The sequence below is a fragment of the Dermochelys coriacea genome, chromosome 2 (assembly GCF_009764565.3).
Source record: "Dermochelys coriacea isolate rDerCor1 chromosome 2, rDerCor1.pri.v4, whole genome shotgun sequence".
Classification (NCBI taxonomy): domain Eukaryota; kingdom Metazoa; phylum Chordata; order Testudines; family Dermochelyidae; genus Dermochelys; species Dermochelys coriacea.
Genome location: NC_050069.1, coordinates 41664000 through 41682935, shown reverse-complemented (window position 1 = coordinate 41682935; position 18936 = coordinate 41664000). Strand labels below are relative to the sequence as shown.

Genomic DNA, 18936 nt, shown 5'->3' with positions numbered 1-18936 from the left:
CCCCCTATTATTATTATCACTGTGGTCCTCATCCTCCCTCACTATTTCCTCTATTGTTTGATACATCTACCTGAAGCATCTTGTCTTACATTGGATTATAAATTCTACAAGGCAAGGACTGTGTCTTCCTTTGTATTTTTATAGCAACTAGCACAATGGGGTCCCAATCCTTATTGGGACCCTCGGGCACTACTGCAATACAAATATAAATAAATACACTTTCTTCATTGGAGATTGTTTATAGGTTCTATTCTGATGTCAGCTCCTATCCTTTCTTTAATACTCAAAAAGTACGTTTTTTTAATTAAAACATTAGTACTTTTCTATGTATTTTCTTGTCTCAACATTCTAATTGTTGTCTTGTCACCACTTCTCTATAAAGTCTGTAATGTTTTACCAAGAACTGAGCTGCATCCTTAATTTTTCATGTTTTTCCCATTCCATTCCATTAGTGCGTTGGCTTCCTTTGAAACGGAGAATCAAGTTCCAAATATCTTGCATTCTCCTTCTGACCTAAATCCACTTGATCTCTCAAGTATTGCTTACTTATATTTATTTTGGTGGAATCCCCTAACTCATGCTATTCATCCTAATGCTAGTGTTGGCAGGTTCAAATCTAAATGCAAAGCATCCTAGTTACACTTTTATTTGTAGATTTTTTTTTCATCATATACGTGATTTCACTTTTAACTTTTTTTAATCCCTACAATACATATGCATGGGTCAATATATGATCATTAATAATGTTTCCATAAAGTGTTAAAACTATGTATAAATTAGCCATTCTAATTTGTTTGCAAAGAAAAGAGTGATTGGCTAACTTACTATTCCTATTAGCAGTGGATCTGCAAGAACTGACTTCTGTGATTTGAGCAACTTCAGAATGGATATGTTGTTATGAAAAATGTCCTGCTTCTGCAAATGTAATCAAGGATGCATGCTGATCCTTGGTGGAAAATCCTGTAAATGTGAATATGTGCAATATTCAATCAGGAGCTATAACTCTCCGTTTTCATAAGTTTATATTAAAGTATCATTCATTTTTGTGAATTGTATTTACTAGGTAAATGATTTATTCACAAAACAGGCATGATCAAAGGAGAAGTCTGATGCACTGTGTATTTAAAGATTTACAGTCAAATGGGTCAAAATGTGCTGGCCAAAATGTTACCTTCCCTAATACCAATAGACCAATGAAAAGAAAGAAAAAGAATAGGTAAAAAGATCTTTAACCTTTTCCCTCTGGTTGGGTAACATGTTTTTACTTTAGCTGATTATGTACAACAGGCTTGCACCGATGTCAGGTGTTGAAACGGATCTTTAAATGGTCCTCAGCTGGGCAGGTTTTACTGGTACCAGTGAGAATTTGGAAACCAATATGCTTAATGCACAGTCTCAAAATCTCAAACCTCTTCAGATGTTAATTGAGGAATACTAACATAGTTAATTTACTTTGTTTAGCATATTTTCCATGTACCAAAGAAAGGGTTGTCATGCTTCAATATAAGGCACCTAGGTATGCTTTATAATTCTTCTCAGTCTTTCCATGGATATTTAACTCCATGGATATTTTACTCCGTGAAGGATTTAAATATCCCATTTACTAATGGAAATCATGTTGGAAGATGTCTATTCTGAGCAAGTACCACCAGTAACTAGTGTAAAAGAGGATGAAAAGAATAAATAGTGAGACTACCAACACAGCCCAGTAGGTCTAACCCTGCCTAGAGCAGGGATTCTCATGATAAAAATTTTGGTGGTCTCAGAATGCAGCCACCATCTCTTGCTGGTGACCACTCTGACAGTTTTTCCCTAAATACTTAATTAACTTTAGTAAAAACAAATAAATATGCCAGTATACATGTCCAAATCATTGTAATTTATTTATGTAAGGGGTTTTTTTTCAAACTCAATCAAAATAATGTACAGTTGTCTCTGTTCTTTACTCACCCTAAACAGAATAGAAACACAAATTAGGTGTGTTGCATGTTCTTGTCTTTTGCTGTTGTTGTTTCTTTTCCTTTTTTGTTTTACACTTGCTAGCTAGTAAGTCTGCTGCTGTGAAAAATGGTATTGTATGTTGTTAATATCATTTTTCACAGAAGCAGACTTGCAAGCTAGCTGGGAGGCAGTGAAAAGTGATATTAACAAACATACAAATATCACTTTTCACAGCAAATTTACTCAACCCCAGCAAGCTGGGGGGAAAATTAAGCCCTGGATGGGGAGGTGGGTAGGGAGGCAGCGGGGCAATGGATGAGGGGCTTGGGAGGCAGTGGGGGCCAGTGGTGATGGGGGGGGTGAGCCCGGGCCCAGTGCCCATAGCCTGGGTTTTTGGCTGAAGCCCTGCAGCCAGGGACCAGAGCCCACCATCCCATGACCAGAACCTGCCAGCTGCCACCCCAGGACTGAAGCCAGAAGCCCGAGCCCCACTGGGCCCATGAAGGTGGGGAACTTACCAGCTGCCTGCTCCTCTAGTGTTTCTGGCTCCAGAGGTGGGCATTGCCCAACCCCTGCTGGCAGTCCCGGAGAAGGGGCCGTTGCTCCCCCCACACCCAATCACTGCTTAGAAGGCTGTGGCCACAAGAAAAGCCCCTGGTGGCTGCATTTGAGAAACGCTGGCCTAGTGTGGTTAATTTGTATATGAAAAATATTACAACAGTGCAATGATGTTTGCCCCTAAGAGCAACTGGCAAGAGAGCACGTCAGCCACATACAGTCAGTCACCAAGATTTCTTTACACTAGAGAAACTGGCAAGCTAACCACTGGTAGAAGCCAATAGGAGTGCTTCTGTGAGTATGTGCTCACCGCAATGAATAAGGTTTGCACAATCTATCCTTTAGTGAGAAAACTGGAGAAATATAGGTCCTGTATGAATTATTATTATTTATTTTTCAGTTGTGCTCCTGTTTTTCAGTTATGCTTCTGTATAGAAATAGGAAGGCACAGTCCCTTCACCAAAAAGATCAGTCTAAAAAGACAGACCAACTAAGAGAGAGAAGAATGAGGGACCAAATGCGAATAAAGTGGTCTGAATCATGTCTGCTCATATGTTACTCATTGATAAAACATCTTAAAAAATACTAGAGTTTTTCCATTTTCCCCCCAACTTTGCTCTAATTTGTTGGCCTGGTTCTTGTAGCCATGATGGTAAAAATAGGCCTACATGAGAGATTTGAATGAAGAGAGGCTTTGGACAGGCTCCAATAGGCCATCCCAGTGATAAGGGGGTGAACTGGAAGAAATCACAGAGCAATTTGATACTGTGTAATTAAACACCAGATACAAGTCGAGCCTTTACAGATGTGCTCATTTTTACTACAGCAAAATTTACTTTGGGAAAATTATGTGTATTCTTTGATGTATTATTTAAATACCTTTTTTTTAGGACAATTGAAAATTTATACATGGTTGGATCTCATTTCAGGGAAGGCTGATTATCGTGTTCAACTTTGTAGCTTTAACATACATTTTCAATAAATATATTTTTACCTGAAGCTATTCAGGTTGGAAACAGGAAGATACTTCCCAAGAAAGTGGTTATACATGATGAGCAGTCCAAATAGTCTGGATTCAAACCAAATAACCCTAAGTGTTAGCAGAAATGCCCTTAATGTGCATAAATGTATTATTTGCCTTCCAGAGTAAATGGTCTTGAATAAATACCCTAGGGTGCCTGGATTAGTGGAGACAATTGGAGTGTGGTTAAGAGAATTGATTAATATAAACAAAAAAATGTCCCTTCCTCAAAGGAGAATTTTAATGTAACTTGGGAGGTTTAAAAATGGATAAATAAAGTAACAGAAAGGATTAGCAGCGGCTAGATCAGAGTTGTTCTAATTGTAGTGTCAGGAAAGCTAACTCCTCGTTAGGATTGCCAACCCTCCCGGATTGGCTGGGAGTCTACTGGAATCAGCATCGATCTCCCGGTGACTACTGAAAGCAATCTGGGAGATTTTATTAGGTACAGTACAATTAATGACAGGTTTCAGAGTAGCAGCCATGTTAGTCTGTATTCGCAAAAAGAAAAGGAGTACTTGTGGCACCTTAGAGACTAACAAATTTATTTGAGCATAAGCTTTCGTGAGCTACAGCTCACTTCATAGGATGCATTTGGTGGAAAATACAGAGGGGAGACATTACGTCATGTTGGGGGAAAAAGTTCCTGGAATAGCTTCAGTCAGAGTTGGCGACCCTACTCCTCACATTTCTATGTGAAGTTGGGCATGTTGCTGTCCTGAGCAGAAAATAAAACTTAAATCAGACAAAATGGGAATAGTGCGAGCCAGGCAGTGTCTTGTGGAAAGAACACTTGCTTTGTGATTGGTCTATGTTTAATCTATTGTAAGAATTGATGAATGAAGAAACAACTGAAGTTGCAGGGAATTAAAGTTTTATTTGCATTTGACTACTTACGCACTTTTGCTTTGAACCTCTTACTTATCTGTGTAAACTCTTATTTTAAAAATTGCATGGTGTTTAGCCTGTTTGTATTCTGTCTTGTAAATATGCTGATGTAAGTGACTAGAGTAATTATGACATTCTTCTTCTGTCAAACAAAGGGCTCTATCTAAAATAAACTATCCAGGTCAGACCCTGCTACAGCTGCTTTGCAAATGGGAATCTTGGGGTGACACAGAGTGAGTGAAGCTGTTGTCCCAGTCCCCAATGAAGGGGGTGTGTTCAGGGGGTGTGCTCCCCCCTTTACACTTGTGGTTCCTGGATGCTGGCTCAGCTCCTTGATTGCATAAGCAGTTTGGGGTAAGTTACAGTAGCTATTCTGGGGTCTGGCACAGCCCCAGTTGGTTCCACGATTGGGGGCAGAGGGACAGAAGATAACACTAGAGTAAAACCACTATTGCCTCTCCCCAAACTGTACTAAATTCATCTTGTATGGAGTGTAGGATTAAGGCACTGTTTCAAGAGCTGAGAAGACATGCTGAAAAGTTACAAAAGTTCCAGGTAGCCAATGAAATAAAAGGGCTGCTGACTATTTGCTGGGGGGACCAATGTGAGAATCAGATTCAAATCTCAGTTACTGAGGTCTAAATTCCTCACACCAGTGACAGTACCCTGGTTTAACATCAAGTAACTCAGGTTAGAATCTGCTCTGTGTCCCTTCTCTAATCAACATAGACAAGTGGAGTTGAATGGGATCTCACATTGAGTCTTCCAACATAGTCACAAATGTGATCAGCCATTCAAAATGTATCCCTTCTGATAAAAAGGAGTGAGCCCCTAATAATTGGTGCATCAATCATTGCACTAAAGTTCTTAAATTGCAAGTTGTTCAGGGCAGAGATCATGTCTATTCATTATTTGTAGAGACCTGGACATTGATCAGGACCCTTAGCCACTGCCATAATATAAATATTTAATCATATTTTTATTTGATTCCATTTATCTTAATTTTATGTACTCTTCTTGTTTTCTTTTTCAGTTGTAGACCTTTGTGCTTTGGATAACCAAGGTTGTCAACATGAGTGTGTAAGTACGGATGACTCCTACTACTGTAGATGCCATCAAGGATTTATTCTAAATCCAGACAGAAGAACTTGCAGAAGTAAGTTCTGATGAATTTTAAGTACTATGATAAATTTGCTCTCCTTGTACCTCCTAATTTCCAGTGGTGATTCTCCCATTGCTGTTCCTGAAGATGCTGAGGACATTCAGTAGAATGTCAGGGATGGACTAGCTCCTGGAGCCATAGGAAATAAAAGCAGTGGAAGTTTTCTCCTTCTCTGGGGACAAGGAGTTCTTAACATGAGGCCATGCTTCTCCCTAGGTAGTATAATCAAAAGCCTTTATGTTGCATGATCCCTTTGGATTGCCGGAGTCCTTTATTTTGAGTGTCCTCCTTCCTCATGCAATAGACCAGAAAAACAGCTTAATTTTATACAACACAGTTCTTAAATTTTCTTTGTTTATAAAACAAGTTTAATAATTGAATGCAAAATGCCCCATATTAAGGCACTGTTAAGGTTGCATAGCTAAGCATGCCACATTCAGGAAATGTAAAAGGAAAGGCTGAATGTACAATAACTTTGTTTCTTTCTACATATGGATTATGATAAAGAAACTTAATTGCTGTGGGTTTGTGTGGGTGCAACTCTATTAATTTCAGTAGAGTTACACTCCTTATACCAGTGATTAATTTAGCCCATATTTTTAAGTGTGAACAAATACAGTTTATGAAATAATGCAGTGCAATATGACAAAGCATCTTATACAACCCTAGATACACATGGGTGTCTGAGCCCTGGTCTACACTATGAGTTTAGGTCGAATTTAGCAGCATTAGATTGATTTAACCCTGCACCCATCCACACGACAAAGCCATTTTTGTTGACTTAAAGGGCTCTTAAAATCTATTTCTGTACTCCTCCCTGACCAGGGGATTAGGGCTGAAATTGACATCGCTGGGTCGAATTTGGGGTAGTGTGGACACAATTTGATGGTATTGGCCTCTGTGAGCTATTCCAGAGTGCTCCATTATGACTGCTCTGGACAGCACTTTCAACTCAGATGCACTAGTCAAGTACACAGGAAAAGCACCGGGAACTTTTGAATTTCATTTCCTATTTGGCGAGGTCATCAGCAGAGGTGACCATGCAGTCCCAGAATCGTAAAAGAGCTCCAGCATGGACCTAACGGGAGGTACTGGATCTGATCGCTGTATGGGGAGATGAATCCGTGCTATCCAAATGATGAAATACCAAAATATTTGAAAAAATCTCCAAGGGCATGAAGGACAAAGGCTATAACAGGGACCGGCAGCAGTGCTGCGTGAAACTTAAGAAGCTCAGGCAAGCCTACCAAAAATCCAAAGAGGCAAACGGTCACTCCGTGTCAGACCCCCAGACATGCCGCTTCTATGATGAGCTGCATGCAATTCTACGTGGTGCCCCTACCACTACCCCACCCCTGTATGTGGACTTCTACAAGGGGGGAGTCTCGTGCAACAGGGATGAGGATTTTGGGGACGAGGAAGATGAGGATGAGGAGGAGGATGAAACCATTCTCCCCGACAGTCAGGAACTGTTTATCATCCTGGAGCCAATTCCCTCCCAACCCTCCCAAGGAGGGCTCCCGGACCATGAAGCCGGAGAAGGCACCTCTGGTGAGTGTACCTTTGTAAATATAATACATGGTTTAAAAGCAAGCATGTTTAATGATTAATTTGCCCTGAAGACTTGGGATGCATTCACGGCCAGTACAGCTACTGGAAAAGTCTGTTATGGAGATGGGATGGAGCAGAAATCCTCCAGGGACATCTCAATGAAGCTCTCCTGGAGGTACTCCCAAAGGCTTTTCAAATGGTTTCTGGGGAGGGCAGCCTTATTCCGTCCTCCATGGTAGGACACTTATCCACGCCAGGCCAGTAGCACGTAGTCTGGAATCATTGCGTAACAAAGCATGGCAGCGTATGGTCCCAGTGTTTGCTGGCATTCAAGCAACATCCGTTCTTTATCCCTCTGTGTTAGCCTCAGGAGAGTGATATAATTCATGGTCACCTGGTTGAAATAGGGGAATTTTATTAAGGGGACATTCAGAGATGGCCGTTTCTGCTGGGCTGTTTGCCTGTGGCTGAAAAGAAATCATCCCCGCTGTTAGCCACCTGGTGGGGGGAGGGGGAAGGCGATCATCCCCAAGAATTGGGGCGGGGGGGCATGGCAACCTTGTACCGAAAGCACATGTGCTATGTAATGTTAACAGCTTGGTTCACTGTGAAAGAGTCTACCCATTGTTCTCTAAAATGTGTCTTTTTAAATACTACTCTCCCTTTTTTTCCTCCCGCAGCTGCAAATGTTTCAACGCTCCCCCTATCATCTCCATCCCAGAGGCTAGTGCAGATAAGAAGGTGAAAAAAACGCACTAGCGATGAAATGTTCTCTGAGCTCATGCAGTCCTCCCGCACTTGAAGAGTTCAGCAGAATGCGTGCAGGCAAGCAATGTCAGAGTCCAGGAAAGCACAGGACAGGAGGTGGGATCAAGATGATAGGTGGCGGCAGCGTGATGAGAGGAGGCAGGATGCAGTGCTGAGGCTACTGGGGGATCAAACTGATAAGCTCCGGCGTATAGTTGAGCTGCAGGAAAGGCAGCAGGAGCACAGACCGCTGCTGCAGCACCTGTGTAACCAACCACCTTCCTCCCCAAGTTCCATAGCCTCCTTACCCTGGGGAGGGAGTCTCTGAGCACCCAGCCACTCCACCCCAGAGGACTGCCCAAGCAACAGAAGGCTGGCATTCAATAAGTTTAAAGTGCAGTGTGGCCTTGTCCTTCCCTCTTCCCCCTCCCCTCCTGGGCTACCTTGGCAGTTATCCCCCTATTTGTGTGACAAATTAATAAAAAATGCATGAATTTGAAACAACAATGAATTTATTGCCTCTGCAAGCGGTAATCGAAGGGGGGAGGTCAGTTGGCTTACAGGGAAGTAGAGTGAACCAAGGGGGCGGGTTTTCATCAAGAAGGAAGAAACAAACAGAACTGTCACACTGTAGCCTGGCCAGTCATGAAACTGGTTTTCAAAGCTTCTCTGATGTGCAGTGTGCCCTGCTGTGCTCTTCTAACTGCCCTGGTGTCTGGCTGCGCGTAATCAGTGGCCAGGTGATTTGCCTCAACCTCCCATCTGGCCATAAACGTCTCCCCCTTACTCTCACAGATATTGTGGAGCACACAGAAAGCAGTAATAACAATGGGAATATTGGTTTTGCTGAGGTCTAAATGACTTAGTCAGCTGTGCCAGCGTGCTTTTAAACATCCAAATGCACATTCTACCACCATTCTGCACTTTCTCAGCCTATAGTTGAACATCTCCTGACTACTGTCCAGGGAGCCTGTGTATGGCTTCATGAGCCATGGCATTAAGGGGTAGGCTGGATCCCCAAGGATAACTATAGGCATTTCAACATCTCCAACGGTTATTTTCTGGTCTGGAAAGTAAGTTCCTTCCTGCAACTGTTCAAACAGACCAGAGTTCCTGAAGATGTGAGCGTCATGTGCCTTTCCCGGCCATCCCACATTGATGTCGGTGAAATGTCCCTTGTGATCCACCAGTGCTTTCAGCACCATTGAAAAATACTTCTTATGGTTTATGTACTGGCTGCCAAAGTGGTCTGGTCCCAAGATAGGGATATGTGTTCCGTCTATTGCCCCACCACAATTAGGGAACCCCATTGCAGCAAAGCCATCCACTATGACCTGCACATTTCCAAGACCTGCACTACCCTGGATAGCAGCAGCTCAGTGATTGTGTTGGCTACTTAGATCAAAGCAGCCCCCACAGTAGATTTGCCCACTCCAAATTGATTCCCAACTGACTGGTAGTTGTCTTGCTTTGCAAGCTTCCAGAGGGCTATCGCCACTCGCTTGTGAACTGTGAGGGCTGCTCTCATCTTGGTATTCCTGCACTTCAGGGCAGGGGAAAGCAAGTCACAAAGTTCCATGAAAGTGCCCTTATGCATGTGGAAGTTTTGCAGCCACTGGGAATCATCCCAGACCTGCAACACTATGCGGTCCCACCAGTCTGTGCTTGTTTCCCAGGCCCAGAATCGGCGTTCCATGGCATGAGCCTACCCCGTTGCCATCAGGATGTCCAAATTGCTGGGGCCTGTACTTTGAGAGAAGTCTGTGTCCATATCCTCATCACTCTCGTCACCGCGCTGCCATCGCCTCCTCACCTGCTTTTGCAGGTTCTGGTTCTGCACATACTGCAGGATAATGCGTGAGGTGTTTACAATGCTCATAACTGCCATGGTGATCTGAGCAGGCTCTATGCTTGCCGTGGTATGGGCTCTGCAGGAGAGCAGAGTTGCAGTGGAAGCGGTGGCTGACGACGGGTGCCACGAGAATAGATATTTATAGAGAATGACAAGAGGACCCACGCGGTGGATTCATGAGAACAAAGTTGCAGCGGAAGCCCATGACAGCCAACATGGAGAAATTCACTATAGAGACGAACAGCAGAGCAGAGTTGTAGCAGAAGCAGTGGTTCAATGACGACGGTTAGCAGTCCTACTGCACCGTCTGCTGAAAGCAGTATGGTGTCTGCACGGAAAAAAGGCTCAAAATGATTGTCTGCCATTGCTTTCACTAAGGGAGGGGCGATTGACGACATGTACCCAAAATCACCCGTGACAATGTTTTTGCCTCATTGGGCATTGGGAGCTTAACCGAGAATTCCAATGGGCGGCGGAGACTGCAGGAACTGTGGGATAGCTACCCACAGTGCAACGCTCTGAAAGTCAACACTAGCCATGGTACTGTGGACGCACTCCGCCAATTTAATGCACTTAGTGGGGACACACACAATCGACTGTATAAAATCACTTCCTAAAAAATTGACTTCTATAAATTTGATCTAATTTTGTAGTGTAGACATACCCTAAGACAACCTGTGATTGTGTCAGATGCAGGTCTATTCAAATTTTATGTGAAGTACATATTTCCATACTTGTGTGTGTATATATTCACATAAGCATGCAGTTTGAAATATTCTTTGTACAGCATAAGTGCCTCCAGCTGCTTGGGCAGCTATCCAGATCCATTGTTCCCCCAAAATTGTGGAGGATTTTAGAATGTGGGATTTTTTTCAGTTTAAACTGATCAAAGACCATAAAACTTCATAAACATCTTAAAGCAAGTTAAATCTTTACATCAGCTATAGGGATTAACTGAAATTTGTTGCATGCATTTAAACAGATCTACACCTCTCTAACATTTTAACCTGTTTAAGATGCTTTAAATACTTTAAATCAGTTTAAAAGTGCAAAAAACATTCCCAAAACTATAATTTGAAAAAAACAGGTTGGCTAGATGTGGTGGGGTAGGGGATGCTGAATAAGAAGCATCAGCCAAGCAAGAATGGATTTGAGCCAGGACAGCATTGATTAAATCAGCTCAGTTCAGGATGCCCTGGCTGAATTTAAACATAAATAACTTTTAAAACTTACCAATTCACTTCTCTGCAAATTGGACTTCTTTTGTGTCTTGCAAACCAAACCAAGAATGAAGAAAATGGACTGCAAATTGCAATTGCTTTAAAGTCAGCACATTGTTCAGATTAGCCGGGGATTAGACTCAATTGATTCAGAGCAAGGGTGTGTCAGAGTTCCCCTGTGTTCTAAATCACACTGGCTCTGGGTAAGTGTGAACATACAAGAAAAAGCTTCAGACAACTAATTTTTAAATGTTCAAAGTTTAAAACTCTTAACATTATTTTCTACCAATTTGGCTTGACAGGTAAGTCTCAGTGAGAGCAGCAAAACTAGCCAAGATTCAACCCATGTTAAGAAAGATGCAGGCAAAATGATCAAACAAGCTTTTTTTTTTTTTTTGAGCTTTGATAAGTGCAGGACTAGATTAAGGCATAAGCATTATAGCCCATGCTTAGGGCTCCAGCTACCAGAGTCATTTGATTACATCATCATTTTGGCTTTCATTTACAAAAAGAAAAAAAATTAAGCTTCTAGCCCCTTATGGTCACAAAGAAAAGCCTGAAACATAAATAAGTGTTACCAAGACAGCTTGAAACAAAAGCGCTGAGAGGTGTGAACTCCTCATCCATTTCAACATTAACTGCAAGACATACTCCTCTGGGGGTTTGCCAACACTAGCCCAAGCAGGTATACCTTATACACCCTGGGCTCCTGAAGTACTTATTAGGGGTCTTCCTGCCTTGTTGCTGATTCTGCTCCTTTTTAGGGGAGCCCCTCTTGTTATCTGTGGGATGCAGTGGGACCCCATGCTGCTACCTCTGGAGAGGAGAGGAGCCTTCTGCATTCTAAGCCTCAATCATATACCAGGGCCCCACTGTGAAAGGCTCTGTACAAACACATATAAAAAAGACAGTCTCTATACCACGAAGTTTATCTAGGTAACCTTTGACTCACCTCTAAGGGTCAGATTTTTAAAGGTATCTGGGCATCTACAGATGCGGATGGGCACCTACTGGGATTTTCAAAAGCACCTAAGCACCTACCTGTGTCTTTAGGAGCCTAAACAATAACTAGTCAAGAATTTTTCAGCAAAACATTTTTCCGTCCGAAAATGCTGATCTGTCAAAACCAAAACTTTTCATGGAAACAAATCGGTTGTGAAGAAATGTTCCTTGGGAATGTTTCTGAGGTTCAAGGTGGAATTTCTGAGACAAAAGCATGACCCGAATAGTCCGTATTCCAGTTGTTAGCACACTCCTCTGGGAGGTGGAAGACTTGGGTTCGAGTCGCTGCTCTGCGTGGTTCAGAGTGGAAGAGCTCTAGAAGGAGAGATTAAGAGCAACTGATTCAGAGCAGGTTTCAGAGTAGCAGCCGTGTTAGTCTGTATTCGCAAAAAGAAAAGGAGTACTTGTGGCACCTTAGAGACTAACAAATTTATTAGAGCATAAGCTTTCGTGAGCTACAGCTCACTTCCGATGAAGTGAGCTGTAGCTCACGAAAGCTTATGCTCTAATAAATTTGTTAGTCTCTAAGGTGCCACAAGTACTCCTTTTCTTGATTCAGAGCAGTGAGTCAAACTGAGTCTCTCCCAGGCAAGTGCCCAAACTATTGGCTCTTCTACCGTGGGTAGGCCTCCCTGTGTTTTTTTCATGAAAAATTTTGAAGGGTCTCAGTTTTCTTCCAATGAGGAATGAAACCACATATCAAAACCTCAAAAATGTTCACAAACTGGATTCATGTTTTCCAGCCAGCCTGACTAAATATCTTTAAAAATTTGACCTTAAGGAACTAACCTCTGTCCTCTTATCTAATTTTGCCAGGAGTGAAGTGTTGGGGCTAACTCTGACTGGTATAAATCAGTAGTAACTCCAATGAAGTCAGTGGAGCTACACTGATATAAAACCAGTGAGGGCCTTATGGCCAAATGCTGCTTCTAAGTGAAGTAAATGACAAAAATCTCATTGACTTCACTGGTGTTAAATCAGGCCCTAAGTGTGCATGGATCCCACTGATCACTGCACAGTTAGCTTCCTTTTCTAACATACTTTATACATTGGTGGTAGTGGTTGCCTGTAAACCTTCATGACTATCATCTCATGAGCAATTTAAATGAGGGAACTGCAAAGCAAACAAACCTGAGTTGTTCAGACACTGACTTTGCAGATGAAGTAAACTCTGATCAGTGAGAGGCACACAGAAGCACACTAATACACTTCTTCTTATAAATCATATCTAACTTGCATACAGTAAAATAGTATAATCAGGTACTTTGTTAGAAAACCATGTGATGCATTTTCAATGTGATCTATGGGTATTTAGCTGCAAAAATCTCAAAAATACCAACACTCATTTCTGTACATCCTCCCATGGAAAACTTATCCCCGAGGGGGTCATTAAAAATATGTATGATGTATTATAGTATGTGTGAAAATGGAACATTCTGTTTTCACAGCTTGAGACAGTATGGCAAGGTGCCAGCAGCATGTCCAGAAAGAGAGATGCTTGTTGAAAGAAACTGAGATAATTGTTTTTAATTTAATGTATTTGTCAATGTTCCTTCATTGCTGCGCATTTTTTTCTTTTTACAGGACCAGATTACTGTGCTCTGCAGACCCATGGCTGTCAACAGGAATGTGTTAATACAGATGATTCCTATTTTTGTCGGTGCCGACAAGGGTTTACTCTTAATCCAGATAAGAGAACTTGCAAAAGTAAGTTGTCCTACAGTATGCAATAAAGTTCATCTGCTTTTACTTCTGAAAACCTGTATGGCTGACTTTACGAAAAGATCATAGCCTCTTCCATAGTCCAGGTTGAAACAAACCTTTTATTGTAAGGTTGATTTTTAACCTCAGCCCCCTTCCTTTACCCCATAACTTTGCCAAAACCTAAACCAAATTCCTTGATATTTCACAGACCAGATCTTACACCACATTACAATTTTTCTGAAGAGTTTGAAGCAATTCTGGGGAGTACTATGGGACATAGGATGGCTCAAAACCAGGTCGTTCATTACTACTTTGAAATTTTCTTATTTGGGCTTGTCGTAACTCAAGTGGTTTTGGCCTAAATACTTCAAATTTATGTTGTAGCCAAGGACAGATGCCTTTGACTAATTTTGGGAAAGTAGGGGATGTATTATTTAGTTATTAAAAGCAGTTTACATTTTAAACACTATGGAGTTCTTTACATCAGGGGTTCTCAAACTTTTTCTTTCTGAGTTCCCCCCCCCATGCTATAAAAACTCCATGGCCCACCTGTGCCACAATAGCTGGTTTTCTGCATATAAAAGCCAGAGCTGGTGTTAGGAGGTAGCAAGCAGAGAAATTGCCTTGGCACCATGGCACAGGGGGCCCCATGAAGCTACGTTGCTCAGGTTTTGGCTTCAGCCCCAGGTGGCAGAGCTCAGGGCCCTCGGCTTCAGCCCCATGCAGTGGGGCTTCAGCTTACTACCCTGGGCCCCAGAGAGTCTAATGCTGGCCCTGCTTGGCGGCCCCCCGAAACCTGCTTGTGGCCCCCAAGGGGACCCTGGACTCCTGGCTGAGAACCACTGCTTTAAATCACCATCCCAGTTTCTTACAAAGCTTAGAAAACAGCCTCCATTGTATCAGCTTCCTAAATGAGGCGTGTGGACCTTGGTGTAGAACAAATTTTTTAGGGAGGATGAGGAATCTACATCACTGGAGGTTTTTAAGAGCAGGTTAGACATATAACTATCATGGATGGTCTGGATAATACTTAAGCCATGTCTATACTACAAAGTTTTCCTGACACAAGTTACATCAGCATAAAGCCGCAGCAGTTAGTATATCACTTGTGCATGTACATACTTGTCTCCTTGCGTCGGCGCTGCACGAACTCTCCAGGAGTGCTTGTGTCAATGGGTAGGTGCACCATGGATAGGTGTCCCAGTGTGCAACCTGCCACCATTCAGCACACTGTCTTTTGGGTAGTTTTTGCAATGCCTGGTGGGGCAGAAGCAACTTGCATAGGGGTGACTGGGAGCAGGGGGTCTACTTCTCATAATGTACTATTCTCCATCCCATAATATCATCTTTATCCCATAATTTTTGCACCTATTTTCAATTTCCTCTGACCCTGCATGGGACTTGTCACTGCCTGGAGTCTCTGGCAGAAGCATGAAGATTGCACAGCTCTGCTCTACTGTCATGAGCACTGCAAGCACAGGATACACAGCTCTCCAGTATTTACAGAGCCGCAAGAAGAGCCGCAGGGAACCTGGTGGTCAGTTTACTGTGGCACATAGCAAGCACCAATTCAAGGTTATTGGTGGCATTCACAGAGCAGCCGCAGATGGTGAAGCACCGCTTCTGGTGTGGTGGGAGAACCTCTCAAGGCTGCAACAGCTGCAGCTAACACACACAGAGGTACTATTGTCAGTACAGCAGAAATGGAAAGCGAAACTTCCGATTCAGCGCTCCCTCCTTCCCTTGCTGCCCTAAAGTGTTCAACAAAATGAGTTTACTGACACTTCTGCTTTGGAATGCTTGTGCCTGGTGCCACTCTCTGCTCAAGCCATGGTGAGTATGAGCTGCCAGGGGTGAGGGAAACGAGAAGGGAATTGCTCAGTTGCATGAAACTATGAGTATAGGGTACTGGCACTGAATACTGGCACCCTTTTCCATAGGTGGGGGTGACTTTGGCTGATATCTCACTCCTGAGGGTAGCAAAGGCACAGAGAGCACAACTGTTGCTGGCGTCTTCAAGTCATCTGGGTCTGGATGCTGCTAGACTGTGCATTTGAATGGTGCCTGCTGAAGTTATCGCCGATTGGCATGGGAAAGCATCCTACCGCGGAGAAAATACTTAGGCTGCCATCTATAGAAACCTTCGGGAGAGGATTGCCTTGTACCTCCAGAGAAGTTTCATCTATCTCTCAGGAGGACTCAAGAGTGCATATAAACAAACTGTTCCACATGGCCCCATCCCCCGCCTAACTCTAGAGGGGAATGAAAAGCAGATAGCTCTTTGTTATATCATTACCTCTTGTAGTATGAGTGAATTAATGACAAGTTGATAGCTGTGTCCAGCTAAATTGGGGGTGCTGTCACTCGAATGGGAAATAAATTTACAGGCTTACTCGAGGTTCCTTCCCCTGCATCAGGCTCACCCATGCTCGATTACAGAGACTAGCTGGACTGCGGTGGAGTCAAAAAACGGTCCTGGGTCGCAGCACCACTGGCCCCCCCAGTCACCTGTCCCCTACACTCCTCCTCCTTGCTGGTCACAGCAGGGGCCTCAGAGGTATCCATGCTGGTGTGTGGGATGGTGGAATGCAGCTCTGTGTAAAAGCAGCAGGTCTGTGGCTTGGCACCAGATCGATGGTTGGCCTTACTGGCTTTCTGATATGTCTGCCACAGTTCCTTGACTTTCATGGCTCTCACTACTGCTGGTCCCTGTCATAGCCCTTTTTCTGCCTCCCTAGAGCAAGCTACTCATCGATGCTGACGTTTCTTCAGCTGGTTCAGAGCTGGGCCTGCACAGCCTCGTCTCCCCATAGGCCCAGGAGATCCAATACCTCCTATCTACTCCAGGCAGGAGTGCAGCTGGAGCATATAGCTGGCATGGACAGTTGCACACAACAAAGGAGAGCAGATAGAAGTGTGCTCACCAAACACGACAACCAGGAACAGGCATTTCAAACATTCACAGGGGCTTTAAAGGAGTGGAGGCTTGTGATATATGTGACCTCTGGGCATTGGAGTTAACAATTGTGACCAGAGCATTGGGCATTGTGGGACAGCTGCTGGAGGACTAGTTAGAGTCAACATAGATAATGCAGTATCTACACTTCCGCTGCATTGAACTCCATACAGCAACCAAGGCTCAATGCTGCTCGGGGAGCTGGTGCTACTATGTTCACATAAAGGGGCACTTACATCAGTGGGAGACAAATTTAAGTGTAGACAGATGCGCAGCTAGGTGGACTAATTTTGTAGTGTAAACCAGGCCTCAGTGCAGGAGACGGGACTAGGTGATATACTGAGGTTCTTTCCAGTCCTACATTTCTATGATTTCTATGATGTAGCTACTCTGGTGTGGGACCCAACAAGCTTGCATCAAAGCAAATGCATCATGAGAGATTCTTAAGGCATATATAGAACTTGCACGCAGATGAAGCAGCTAGTTTTTCTTAGTACATAAGCACTATGAAAGCCAGGAGCAAGAGGTAGTATTAATGTTTCTCACAAGCTAAGAAAATAGCCTCTTTTGGAACATAATGAAATGTCTTTCATCTTCACAAAAAATGTGTGTTTCGGTACGTGCTTTCATGTACCGGTATCATTTTTAACAGCAGTCTGGATTGCTGCTATTTTTATAATTTTATATAGCATTGTGACTATATTCAGGACTTTACAGGACAGGTGTTCCTTGAGGAACACAGGAGCAAAGGGTCCAATTCTGCAAACATTTCCAAGCATAATGTTTATTACCAGGAGTACAGTTGTGAATTATGGACATGATAATGCCCCTGCTAATGTCAATGGGATTCTTTTCAGTGACTTCAGTGGGCTTTGGATCAGCCCTTCAGTTTGGCAGAATTTTCAGAAGGGGGCTCTCATTCCCAAACACTTTACTTCATGGTTCACATGAAACAGACTTTATAAAATAAAACAATCCATCAACTTTTCTACTTCCTCTTTTCTAAGCCAAACTGTGTGTGTCACTGTTGAGCAGTACCAGGCACTCCTCCTCCCCAAAGTGTTGATGTTACTTCTGATGGCTGTGGAAGAAAGCATTTGGGAATCAAAGCAAAGTCTTGCACATTTTTACTAATAGGCCCCCAGATCAGCTGCTTCCCACAGTATTATTAACAGTCACATGGAAATTAGTGCCATTTAAGAAGCATGATGTTTTGTTCAGTAACCAGCATACTTAGCTTGTATTCTTTAACCTCTCTCTCCACAGGAATAAACTTCTGTGCTTTGGGTAAACATGGCTGTGAACAGGAATGTGTTAACACAGAAGACTCTTTTGTGTGCAGATGTCATAGTGGATACACCCTAAACCCTGATAGCAAAACGTGCAGAAGTGAGTGTTTCACACAAACTGCAGCAATTAGTTCTTGCATTGGGCTGAGTTTTGAAAAGGACAAGGGAACTCTCCAGGGGCCCTTCTGAGATCTTTTAGAGCTATGTAAACTGCTGTAACTGTAAAGTCCAACAAGAGCCAGCTCCAGTGAGGTAATGTTGGCAAAATGCCTGCATTTGTCCACCCAGTGGAGAACAAGTATATCGTCTTATAACAATAACAGGAATTGTTTAGCAGGAGTGCCTGACATACTTTGAAGTGCTTGTTAAAAATGCATCCAATATTAGCTGATATTTAGACAGTTACACACCTAATACTAATGATTTTTTCCTCTCAAAGGCTGGTTTATTTTTTTCTTCAGAAGTGTATCTGATATAAACACATCTCTTGCTATATGATAATGAGAATACCGCTAAAGGAATTATGTTCTACCAAAAATCATGCCAACCCTGTATATTTGCAATCGCTTTAGTTATCAAAATATATTGTTTTCTCCAGAACCATTTTGCATATTTAAAGCAGCACTTTAAAAATGCAGAGAGCTGCAATTTTTCTTGATGTACTTATGCCATTTGGAAAAAAGTACCCAAAGACTTATATAATTAAGAAAGTTGTTATCTTCAGTGATCAAAAGAAAACGTTGATGGATTCTGCAACATACACAAAAACTTTGATACATTGTAATATAAGTAAATTAGACAATGTGGTTTGATTTTCAGATGGGCAGGTGCTTAGCTCTTACTGAAAATTAGGCCCCTTTGAGGTGTCACCAATAGGGATGCCATACTTGAGGCAACCCAATTTACTGGTCGCTTTGGAAAATCTTGGCCCTTTTCTCTTTTTTAGCATTACAGTTTTTATTTTTGCAGATTTAGGTATCAAAACATGTTTACCTAAATTTATAGTTCCAGAAGCCTGGTGACAACTATAATTTGTGATTATTTG

At 42.7% G+C, this 18936-nt stretch overlaps 1 protein-coding gene across 9 annotated transcripts in view; it reads left to right on the top strand.

Annotated features, from left to right (window-relative positions):
• Positions 1-18936, top strand: part of MATN2 (matrilin 2) — a 122647-nt gene that overhangs the window by 71855 nt on the left and 31856 nt on the right. For all 9 annotated transcript variants that reach the window (XM_043507560.1, XM_043507558.1, XM_043507561.1 and 6 more), the window contains exons 6-8: positions 5442-5564; positions 13527-13649; positions 17869-17991. In XM_043507560.1, coding sequence (XP_043363495.1) covers positions 5442-5564; positions 13527-13649; positions 17869-17991 — 369 coding nt within the window. The remainder of the gene's footprint in view (positions 1-5441; positions 5565-13526; positions 13650-17868; positions 17992-18936) is intronic.